The following is a 12762-nucleotide window of genomic DNA, read 5'->3' on the forward strand; positions in this document are numbered from 1 at the left end:
ACTTTTTTCTCTCAAAGAGACTAAAACATGGAGAAAGTACTACAAAATCAAAACAAGTGGAACTTTTCTGACACCAAAAAATGTAAATACTTCAAAATCTAAACAACCCAAAAGCCAAATTAAAATGTACCCATGTTATAAAAAAGATATTGCAAAACACGAAGAAGAGATGCTAATGAGCCATTTCTTTCCTACATTTAAGTAAAAATAATCAGCAGATAAAAGTTGTTTAAAAACTGAAGACCATAACCGACTCTTGCGTAAAAGTTTCACTTTACTAATCTCAATTAAAAAAGACAGAGTGGCTTTAACATGATTAATTTCTTTTTCCTGCCACTGCAGTAATAAAATACGAAAACGCAGACGAATTATTTTTGTTGACGTGCAGCGGTGAATGTTTGCAGTGTCCACATCTCCTAACTGGCCATGAAAAATACCTGGAGGGTTTAGGGCTCCGTCAACAACATTCATGTATGGATGGTTTCAAATTAGAAGAATTAAATGAGATTTAATGCGGCTATAAAGGTCGGCGTGTGGCAGAGTGTTAATGAGGTGTTATTTTTTATTCATCATGTGAACCTAAAAAATTACAAGCTGACCATTTTGTTACTCCTAAGGGATGAATATTAGATAGTTGCAAATTAGACAGTTAAAAAAAAACACACCATGTAATGATAATGATTTATTAAACAGCTATTTCTTCTAATCCTCTTTACTCAATCATTTCCCCACTTCTTTTTCCATCGCCTTCAATCTGTCAACCTGACCCAAAAGGGGATGTTTGAAGTGAAAACATCAAGGGCACTCCCTGCTGCTACCATTGCGCTCTGCTCTGCAGCTGCCATGACTATGACCTTTCCTCTGACTGACCACCAGTTAAGCTTCATACAGATGGACCAGAGGTGGCCTTTAGAAAGACCGGAGGCTTGGCAGGGCTGCAGAGCTCGAAACCCAGAAGCACTGGCGCTCAAGACAAGACAAAACTTATTCGATATTGTACTGGGTCCAAATAATGAAAGCCAGAACTGAAAGGAAGTAGCTCGGAGGATAAACGTGTGCAGCCACCCACAGCACGAATCCGACATGTCGACTGTGCGAACCACCAACCCGACTTGTGATCGCAGAAAAAGCACCGAATGTACAATCTCCTGTTGCTCCAGACATGCTTTGTCTCATCATGAGTCAGGTAATGTTCTGTTCATGGTTTTGCTGCTTCAAATTTAATCTACTATGCAGGAAAGATAAGCTGTGAGCTACGCATGTTTGGGAAAATCATTGCTGTGGTAAATTACGTATTCAGTTTTTCATCTTCAAGAAAACACACACAAAACAAAACAGTTGAAAAGAATAAAAATAAAGACTGAAACAAATTACGTAGCTGAAATGCTCATCGGTAAAGAAAGCTCCGGTTAACCTCGCTATTCCAGTTAGAAGAACTAAAAGGCACTGAGGTCTGACATGTACATAGGGTGACTAGCAAAGCAAATTCCTGTTTCACTCTTATTGGTCCCAGTTGTTTTCCTTCAGGGAAAGACACAACTTGGCTGAAATCATTCAAGAACAAAAGTCATTTTCTCTGGGTTACATGAAGTTACACAGAGTCTGATGTCCTGACATCTATATTTTTACACACTTTTATGGGTTTGGCTCTCTGCATTGGATTATAATTTCTTAGCTGCAGTCCTTTGCTCTTTCTCCAAAGTGGTCAACTAGTCAGTCGACAGGTGGTCATATGTTTGAAAAGTGAAACAGAAATGTGAATTGTTGATACATGAATGTTATTTTATGGTTATGTTATGGCTAATACAATCAGAGGTGGAAAAACATGTCATAATGTTAGGCAATGTTGTGAGAACAATCATGACTTGATAAGAAAAAAAAAAATCAAACAGCCGGTCAGTGTTAATGTCTTTCTGCTTTGGGCTAATGGCAAATAGCTTCCAGATCATGTGTGGTCCACCACAGCTATAAAATGCATTATTTTTATCTGAACAAGGTTTTATTGAAATCAGGCTTTCTGGCATCTAGAACAATTTTACACTACTTCAAGCAACAACTCTTACCACTTTGTATGTATAAAAGCATGAATGCATGGGAAAAGTTAGCCAACAGTGATTGCAGTAATGCTGCGATGGCGATAAATTTTAAATATATTGTGCAGCCCTAATTAGGGGACAACAGCTTGTCTCGACAGTTCATTGCTGGTGAAGATGGCAGCTCATGGCTCTTTTTCCAAGCCATATTAATGCAAAGTTTAACAGAAGGAAAAAGTATGGTGGAAAATTATGCGCAGCCCAGTAATGAATGCATATAATGTACATTTCTGTTTAGTAAATAACAATATTGTGACTTATTATTCTAATTCTCTAAGAAGCTGTGTTAGTTATAGGCTATGTTCATCAACAATGTAGTGAATTGAACCTACATGTTTAACTTTTTTTTAGTAACTGAATAAGTGAAATTAATCAATTAAAATTTTAATAATATCACAATTATTCAAAATGCAAGTGTAGCTTTAAATGCTGCTTGTTTACTAACGCAATATGTTGTTTATGTGCTGTTGTTGTGCATCATATATTTGTTCTTTTTTTATGTCTGTGGACCATGAGTCTGTTGAATAAATCATTTAATCAGAACAAGCTTTTGAATTCTTCCAGCCAGAGCTCATATCACAGGAGACATTTATAAATACTTACATAAAAACATACATACATGTATATGTATATATTACACAACTCTGTACTGTGATCTTAAAGTACCTGCAATCTTGATGTTCATGTGGCCGTCCAGCAGCAGGTTCTCTGCCTTCAGGTCTCTGTGGACGATGTTTCGGTTGTGACAGTACTCGACTGCAGACAGGATCTGCCAGAACTTTCTCCTTGCCTCCAGCTCGCTGAGACGGCCGTGCTTTGCCAGGTAGTCTGCAGCCAGAGGAACAGACATTGGAAAAAATGTGACGCGTCATGTTAGAAACCCATGCAGATGGTATTTTTGCACCAGTTGCATAACATTAGTCCCCACTAGGCCTTTCAAACACAGAATAAAGTACAACTCCAAAGCCAAAAAGTACACTTCAAAGTGGGTTTTTTTTTTATTCTGCTTTGTCATTAAAGTTATTACGAGGATGGTTTACTGTGAAGGTAATCCTAGGCTGTGTGATTTGTTTTTATTGTTTAGGTCTCCTGCTCTAATTGTGTGTTGGGTGCATGTTTGAGTAGGCAGAGTGCCACGTTTACACATGCACACAGCTAATACAAGTATGAACGAATATTTTTGTCCTGGGAGTAATAAAATCATTTGATTTATTTATCTACTGAACACAGAGCAGCAGAAATCTAGTTTGCAGCTGATTAGAAAACCACACAGTCGATTCTGTTCCCATGGGGTAGGAGAAATACATTTTTACCATTTTCTTTTTCCAAGGGTTCATATCCCTGACCTCGACCACTTGTTCTCCTCCTGCTCTGATTGTTTTACTAACCACTTACATATACATAGTAAACTTGGTTTTGTTTATTTAGTTAGTTTTTTCTTTTTACAAATAAGAACTAACAGACTGTTCAGTGGGATGCACCGATTTCAACAGCTCTGTGAACTTTGACAAGTGTGGCGTTTGTTGTTGTCGGCGGGGTTCATCTTCACACTTCTCTGTCTAGATGGCTTGCAAGCTCTTCCATTCACACTTAGCAGCAAACAAGACAGGACACTCTGCACTGGCTTTCTGTCAGTCTGGCACGGACCCAGACTACTGAGCAACCCTCAAAACAATGCAACACAACCACAACAAAGTGCATTAAAAAAAGGAAATCTAATTTCAGAAAAAGAACAAAAACAGAAGCATAAAAACTACACTAAAAAATGCCTTTCATGCTTGTGGTTTAAGTGTCACAGCAGCATACCAGATCGTTTCTCCTCTAGAACTAAATTAAAGATATTAAAGCAACACTTGTTCTGCTGCCTCAGTCACTAAGCACCTCCTGTGTTCTGCATTTCCTCAGTTGAAAGTTCAGCAAAGAGTTACGACAAGAGTTGTTACAACAAACTCTAAACACTAAAATGACTTCAGGCTCAAAGCTCCAACATTATACATTAAAGATGCACTTGTCAAACTTTTACCAATACCAATTTGTGCTTCTTTTAAGGCCCGACTCTTTGACTCCGATTCACTCTAAAAAGTAGAACTCATTTAAACTAATTGGTTTAAACTAAAGTTAATGTAAAATTTAAAATAAATGTGCTGCAGGTTCTTTGGTGGAGATGGTAGTTTTGAGTCCAAAACTAAGGGATTGCCAGATTATTCCTATTCGTGTAACAAATAATTTCATGTTAAACTTGATCTGTTATTTACCAACATCTAACATCCTGACTGTTTATGTCATGGGTCTCTAAAGTGTAACCCTTAGAGGGCATTGAGATTTATTTTGTGGGGCCCACAACCACAGTCTAAGAATGGTACAAGTTGGATGCTGATGGTTACTTTATTTTTTTTTAATTACTTTTTGTAAGGCTGCCTGGTCTTCCAAAAGTTGCAGACAATTCTTAAAAAGGGACAATATAAAAGTATTATCTTTTGTTTACCACATTTTCTCCTTTTATTCCAAAGTCAAGTTGAATAAAACCAAAGACGAACGGCGACTGTTGCTCCACGTAGACTTTGGCACATCCAATCATGAAACTTCAACAAGCCTTTTTAAAGAAAAGAAATGAGCGATTGCTGGAAAGTAATGGTAAATGTTTATCTCAGCTGGGCTTCCTGAGATAGACATCTTTCTTCCATTAACTGATCAATTTTAATGGTACTGTACTATTATTAGCATTAAAAGTGACCATTTGTACAATCTGAATGCATTTTTTAGAAATTGCATTAATCTGAACAGAATTTGGACTTAACTTGATTCTGTCATGAGATGTTTGTTGTAATTCGGCCCTGGATTCAAACGGAAAGGTTGATAAATAGCCGCCATCCGACAGACTGGAAACATTATTAGACTGATTATATCGGAGCTGGTGAATTTCATAGATGGGATCTTCAGTGACCACAGCAGGTTTCAAGCAACACTGCTAATCAAAAAACACACGGTGGAGAGGAATGTGTCGGGAATGTCCGAGAATGTTCCCGGCTCAGCCACACGACTCTGAAAGTGCAACAATTTAATGATCAAACAGGGCTTCAATAATTATATACAAGACCGTCTTGATCGCACTCTGAATAAATTGTGATCTAAGTGAACAGGCGTCTCACGGCTTTAAGGTAATGCTTCATTCAGGTGTTTCTCTAATTGCTTTAAAAACTCCCAGCTGCTATAGCGGGCATATTCATATTTGTCCCTAAACAGATTATTTGTTTTTGGCAATAATAACTATAACTGAGGATAAAATGAGTTGGAGCAGAAACTCTATGAAAAAAAAAATCCACCTATCGAAGATGACGACACAAGTAAGCGATTGCAGATTAAGTTCCACCTGTTTATGATCCTAATAAAAAAGTTTGCACAATCTCAATTTACACCGAAAATTGTGTTTTATTCTGGACCATTGAGCCACTCCCAGTTACTGCTCTGCTTCTGCCAGCCATCAAAAAAGGTTTTAGATGCATACAGGACATTTCCAAGCTTACTTACCAGGTCAAGATGGGAAAAGAGTTATAAATCAAATTAACAAAATCACAACAATTTTCTTCCTGAAAGCCTAGTTTTTTATTCTTCTTTATTCTCCAAACGAATTATAGATCCGACTGCAGATAAAAGAAAATGGGTAAATTTGACCAAGTGGTTATATTTTGAATTCTAGAGAGCAACAAAAATACATCTTGCTTGGATGGACTGTTCTCTTGCCTTTCCCATTTTGAAGAGTGGCATAGACGTATTCATATCCCAGATTAACCAAATCTTTAACCTCGCCACTCTTAAGTCACTCAGAGTAACTTAAGAAAATACATACATACTTAAAAATGGTTCAGTTGTATATAGAATTGCATTGATTATCATTATTTACTGCTATATAAATGTCTAAATTATATAGTTTACATAGTGATTTTATACTTCATCAATAAAGAAAATGTCCTATATTTTGTAGGCAAAGGTGGAGCCTAAATCTAATTTCTAAACCATGATATGAAAAAACAAAAAGCTTCTAAACAGGATATTTTTGCCTCAAAGAAAATGTCAGAACACAAAAATAACTGGATGAAACTTATGGTCAACAAGTCTGTTTCTTTAGGACAAAACTGTCACAAAAAGTGATCTTTGATGATTTTAAATAATCTAAGAAATTCTGTTTCAGTTGTTTAAAAAAAACAAACACCCGACATCTGTTAAATCCCTTTTCATCGACTGCAGATTTTTAACACTGCAGCTTCAACGTCATGCCGGAGCTCTGTAGGAACGAGAAGCGGCTTTGTGTTGCCGCCGTTGCACTTGGACGGCAAACCATTACAACTCGGGTGATCAACACACGCAGGACGCAAGATGTCACTCTGGTTGATCGATGAGTGATACTGATGTTGGTGAGAGCCTCGGCACAGCGAGGCATGCAGAGCTGCATTCTGGGAAAGGGAACAGAACAGGCATGAATCATAGGGGCATCAGGGAACAGCTCGACGGCCGGCGTGCTCCACTTCCGCGCATAGCGGGGCGAGAAGATAAGTCTCTTAACAGCTGCTCAGGTTTGGACGGGACAGGCATTGTGGGTACAAACTGGCTTATTGGACTGAGCTCTGGCAACACGTCTGATGACTTTGTGGGGCAGGCGGAGAGAGAGCGGATAGCCTGTTAACACACACTCCGTTTCCACAACAGTAACTGATGCTCCAAGCCACTAAAAGCAGCAGCCTCATTAAAGTCACATCTATATGAATGTTGATAGATGTCAGTGCTGATTTATTACGGACAGGCCAAGAGGTTGAAATGGACCGCAGCCAGAACGAGCTCAGCATTGATATTTTCATTCATTGTAAACCCATCAAAAGGATCAACTCTGCAGTGCCGTACAAGTTGCATTTCTCAAATCTTTGCATCATTTAAACCACAAATCTCTGGAGGGTTTTTATTAAGGATTATGCTTGAAGTTGAATAAAAATTATAAAAAAAATTTAAAGTTTCTTTTTACATAAAAATCTGAAAAGTGAGGCATTCAGCTTCCCTGACTGAAGTCTTTCGACAGCCACCTCTGACCATCTTCTCTGTCCATGCTGAAGCAAATGACCTCCCATATTTCACAACAGGGATGTTGTGTTCATGGTGATATTGGAATATTGGGTTTCTGTCACAGAGAATTTTGTGCAAATGCTTGAAAGCAGGATTTGGTTCTCATGCAAACAACACCTGAAGTAAATAACTTCCAGCAGCTTTTTCCCTACAATGTATTTGTTCTCCATGAAGCCCAGATTCGAGGCGTAGAAAATAATTGTCCTGTCAACAGAGTTGTTGTTGTTGATCTCTGCAGCTCTTCAACATTTACCTTATATCCATCTCTGATTCATGCTCTCCTTGCCTGGCCTCTCAGGTCTGGTGGATGACCATTTCTTCATAGGTTTGCAGGTGGGGCATACTCTTTCCCTTTCCAAACAAAGTCTTCATTATCCTGTTTAGTCATCTCTGTTCTCTTTAAAAAACCTTTGAGGCCTTCACACAACAGCTGCGCCCAAACTAAGATTAAATTGCATAAAGATGGCTCCCACTTGCAAATTAAGTGACTCTTGAAGGCAACTGCAATTTATTAAAGGAATGACTGAACGTAAAGGATGGTGAATCCAAATGAGACCCACACTTTTTGTCAAAGAAAAAAAATAAAATTAATACCATGCATCATTTTCCATCGCATCACACGTTTTATGCGCAACTTGATTTTGGTCACATGAATTCCAACGAAACACATATAAGCATGTGGTTTTTAACATGATAAACAGAAAAACAAACAAGTATGACTCATCATAAAGCACAGCTTAAGAGGAATAAGCAGGAAAGATAATGAGCCATAATATTTAATCGTTTTTCTCCAGCTCACAACATCTGGCAAACACTGTTAACCTAAAAATCAAGGGCTTTCAAGTTTTACGTGAAACCCTGCACTGTTCTCACATGTTGACAGTTACTGAAGATGGGAACAATTTACCACAGTTCATTTTTGAAATGAGAAAAAAATGTAACAAACGTGAGGTTAATTTAACACTTTAACCTCAGCATATTTTTCACATACAGCTGGTGGATTATTTAAAGCTGATATGAAAATTGTGCCCGTCATTCATCTAAAAACATGTTGAACGTTTCAAAGAGAAAATCGCCTCTCAGCATGTCTGCATGAAGGTAGAAATTAGTTTCATTTAAGAATTATACAGTAATAATTGCTCTGAAGCAGTCAGGAAGTAGAAAAATGCAAACACTGGTTACGCTTTAGCTCCCTGCTTACATGAGACGTAAAGCTAAGTGAGAAAACTAATAAGTAGTTTAAGTCTCCATATAAAGTCGATCCATCTTAGAAGCTTCCAAATTCTTGGTCTAATTCTGTAATTTAAACACAGTTTCTCATCACAAATGCATCTCGTTTCTCCAGAGGTTTGACTCACTTCTTTAAAACAAAGAACCCTAAAGCCTTGGTGACACCAAACAATTGTCCAAATGATTCATCAACAGTTACGTTGCTGAGGTCATCCGAGTTGAAGCTGCCACACCCTGATGCTTGTAAGACCAGGAGCAAATTGACTAAGGAATATTAAAAACAATGTATGGACAGAAACAATCGTCTGCATCTAAACTAAAACGCCCGAGTGCCCCCTCGAAGGAAACACTCTCTCGACTGGTGAGATAAGAGATCTGCTCGAGTGATTTCACTCTCTGCCAGCTACTACGCTCCCCTCTCTCCAGCAGTGGTTTCTTAAATATGCATGCCCTACATTTCCCCATCGCCTCTCAAATTCAAAAGGATGTCCCCCCCTGCTTGCGCCTCTGTTTTCCTTCGTCTCCCCTCCTGCCGCTGCCACTTGCCGCTCAACGCATTTGCGGCTGACCCAGTTTCCGGGTTCGATCCGTCTTGCAGTGCTACAGCAGACGGCGGAGAGACAAGCCTGACTGACAGACACAAAAGGCACAACAGCAAACTGGCACCAGTGTCTCTAAACGTGTGCGTCACATTGCCCAAGCACCGTTTGGCAGGAACGAACTCATCCGTTCTCCGAGTCCTGGCACTAAACCAAAATGTTCGTCTTTCAATTTCAGACACATGTGCCCCCACCTGCTGCAGCGACTCTACCTGGTTTACTTCATGACCGTACTACAGATCACACTCTCCAGTCTTTGCTACCTCTGGTCAGGAGAAGACCTGAAAGATCCTTCATGTCAGGAAAACAGGAGAATCTCTCCGGGGAGAGACGGCGAGAGCAGCAAGCCGAGATCTGCCCTGGCAGCTAATCCGTTTTCCTCGGTCCTCCTGACTCAACAACTCGATCCGCTGGCAGAAAAGTATATTTCTGAGTCAAAAGCAATAGTTCACTTTTGTGAGATTGAATGCTGTAATGCCCCAACTACAATTTTATCTGTCAAAGCTGCTGTTGCTGCAGCTGATGTCGACATATGAATACCTTACATAAGTTCATCTCATTGTGCAATCAAGGCAGAGGGGCCTGAGGAATCAGGACACAATAGTTTCATAGTGTGTAGCGATAAAATGAATAGAATCTGTGGAATTATGAAAAACAAACAGATCCCGGTATTTGGAGGAACATGGGACTCTGTGGGTAGAACAAAACCGGGTTGGCTGGATAAATAAACTATTTCCATGAAGCAGTAAAGATGCATCTCAAAAAAGTAGATTATTATGGGAAAATGAAGTTATGTCATTGTACATTTTGGACTTTATCTTTTATAAGATTAATAAGTACTCATAAAATATTTTGTAGTTAAGTAATTGTAATCTTGTTTTTATAACCTTTGTTTTTAGCAAGACAAATTAAGAATCAGCCAGGGACGACGGATGAAAAACAGCCTCTTTTTTTTAGATTATAATGCGAATACTGAAACATATGTCTATGTACTATGTAGTATTTGGACTCAATAGCTGATCGGGCCTCCTTCTGCATTAATGTGCATCAGTGTGGCGTGACTTGGAAGTCATTAGCTTGTTGAGGTTTACCAGAAATCCAAGTTGTAGCTTTACTGGGTCTGGTTTCACATTTTCCTTTTGACAATCCCCTATAGATTCTCTATGAGGTTTAGATCAGGTCTGTTTGGATGTGTGGATCAGTGTAAAGTCTCACTAGAAAATAAAATCCACTCCTCCATGAAGCTTTATTGCAGTGGGAAACATGACGTGCTTCGATATTTCCTGGAAACGTGTGGCAACTTTGGACTTGATAAAAATCTACCAACACTATTCTACTCTATAATTTGACTGATATTCTGAAAATTAACATTACGCTTTCAGTCAAACATGGTGGTGGTGGTATGATGCTCTGGGGCTCCTGTAGTGCGTTAGACCTGGTTGACTTGCTGAAATAGTTTGAAGTATAAAACAGGCTCTCTTACAAAACAATGAGAGGGAAGCGAGAAGATTCAAAGCATATCATTAATGGCAAAAAACAAAGAAAACTTTGAAGTGGTCTAGTAAAAGTCCAGACTTGGAGGTAATCCAACTGAGATACTTTGGCAATATTTAAACCATTTCATGATTGAAACAACAAGTTACAAAAGAGGGGGGCAAAATTCCTTCACACTGATGTAAAAGACTCACCAGACGGCACAGATGCTTGATGGCAGATTTAGCCTTTTTCGAAGGTAATTTCAGACGAGGTGAAGCAGAATTACCAAACTTCTCCCTCACATAATAAAAGTGAAAACTGCATTTTGTATTCATTAGAACATATAGAAATGTATATGCGTCTAAAATGTGGAGGGTTGTGGCTCGTAGAGCTCTCTTTAGGTCACAGGAGCTGCTGCTGTTGAGTCAACATCACAAGTGGAGCACTGGACTCAGGCAGAGACGCGTACAGAGATGATGACAGACATGGCTTCAGTAATCCTCCGAGCTTCTCTGACTTCAAGTGACATCGTCTGCGTCACAAGTGAGATTCTATTATCTATGAGGCCATTAGACCCAAAAATGGCCTCATTTTATTTATGTAAATGATATCATGTAAATGTGGCAAAGTTCTTAAAGATTTGGTCAATTCATTTGCAGTTTTTATTATTTATCCTATTTGAACATTAAGCTTAATGTTCCTCATTCAAGTTTTACAAAAGGTTGCAAAGAACAGGTTTGTGCTACTTATTTAGTAAGAATTTTGTGGCATGAATATTTTTTTAAAGTTTGAGGAGCTCCACCGAGGAGTAGCAATATTCCCTGTTGTCATTGTAAGGTATGGTGATGTTTTTCAATTGTAATTTGAATAGGGGAAAGTGAGAGCCACCCAAAACAATGAAAAACCATTTTATTTTGGACTTTGGATGTTTGTATAAGACCTTAAGCCATTGAAGCTACGCAATTTTTAGCTTTATTAACAAAATATGTTTTCTAACTGTAGAATTTGGCATTTATTCTCCTGTTGTGTCAGTGTGGTCACTTACTAAATACATAATTACAGATTTTTTTTTTTACTTATGTTACAAGAGATACTTTGAGAGATTGCACAAGTTTTACTTTTTGAAAATGTAAAAAAAAACAAAAAAAAACATCCAGTGATTAAAAGTTGATTAGGATTTATTTCCATCAAATAAATATGCAAGCTCATTTGTAAAGCAAACTTTATTTTGCTCCATCCTCCAGTTATTCTCTGAATATGCATAACCAAAGTTGAACAAATTTAAATGTAAAACTAAAAATAGCATTTACCAACAGCAAACATTTGGATTTCTCCAGCAATTTCTGTGGGCTCACGTCCAACAGACTGGATTGAAGATTGCAAATTGTACAAACTGTGCATGTGCTGTGCATGTGTCACAGCGATAGGGTGCACAAGAGAGTCATGGGAGAACAAGATAAGTTGCTATCTTTGCGTACTATTTTTGTTATGTTCAGACTTGTTAGACCAAAGTTCTACCATCCAGTGTGGACTAGGTTCATTAAAACTCTATATATTTTACTACTTTTGATTTGTCTGTAGTATTATTACAGCAGGTAGCCTTTGTTCATTCAAAATTTAAAATAAATTAAAGCTGATACACTTTTTTTTTCCTTTTTTGTGCCAAAAATTAGTAGGTAATATGCTAGTTGGAAAAGATGCTCAGGATATTGGCCAAGACAAAAATTGTCAATTTGGCTGTAATAAGTATTTTTTTAAAAATAGTAACTAATTACATGTAGAGTATATGCTTGAATTTTATGACATGTATTTATGATAAATTTAATTCACTTGGCTTTGTTGTGGTTGCTGCAGGTATTTGAGACACTTTGAAAACAAGTTTTACTGCACTGATGTTTTATTTAAAAGAAATTTAAAAAAAAAAAGCTTCTTGAAGACAAAATTTCTAAATTTATTTGCATTTCAGTGACAGATTTTAAAAAATAAACTATCAAACATTTACGTAAATATTTAAAATTAAATCATTGAAGCTACTGGAGTAAAAACAAGATGTGGCTTATCCTGTTATTACCCTCGCAGCCTTAAAGTACATGCGTCAAACTCAAGGCCTGTGGGCCAAATCCAACCCACCACAACCACTTATACTGCCTCTGGACTTTACACTCAAAAAGAAAAAGGAAAAAAAGTTACACCTCTTCTAAAAGATGACATATTTTATTACCATTTAAAGTATCCAAATTAAACCAGCTAAC

General features: G+C 37.9%; 1 protein-coding gene across 2 annotated transcripts in view; it reads right to left on the bottom strand.

The window, feature by feature from the left end:
• Positions 1-12762, bottom strand: part of sik2b (salt-inducible kinase 2b) — a 46679-nt gene that overhangs the window by 20854 nt on the left and 13063 nt on the right. For both annotated transcript variants that reach the window (XM_007549384.2, XM_007549383.2), the window contains exon 4: positions 2760-2921. In XM_007549384.2, coding sequence (XP_007549446.1) covers positions 2760-2921 — 162 coding nt within the window. The remainder of the gene's footprint in view (positions 1-2759; positions 2922-12762) is intronic.

Source organism: Poecilia formosa, unplaced genomic scaffold (assembly GCF_000485575.1).
Source record: "Poecilia formosa unplaced genomic scaffold, Poecilia_formosa-5.1.2 Scaffold31, whole genome shotgun sequence".
Taxonomy (NCBI): domain Eukaryota; kingdom Metazoa; phylum Chordata; class Actinopteri; order Cyprinodontiformes; family Poeciliidae; genus Poecilia; species Poecilia formosa.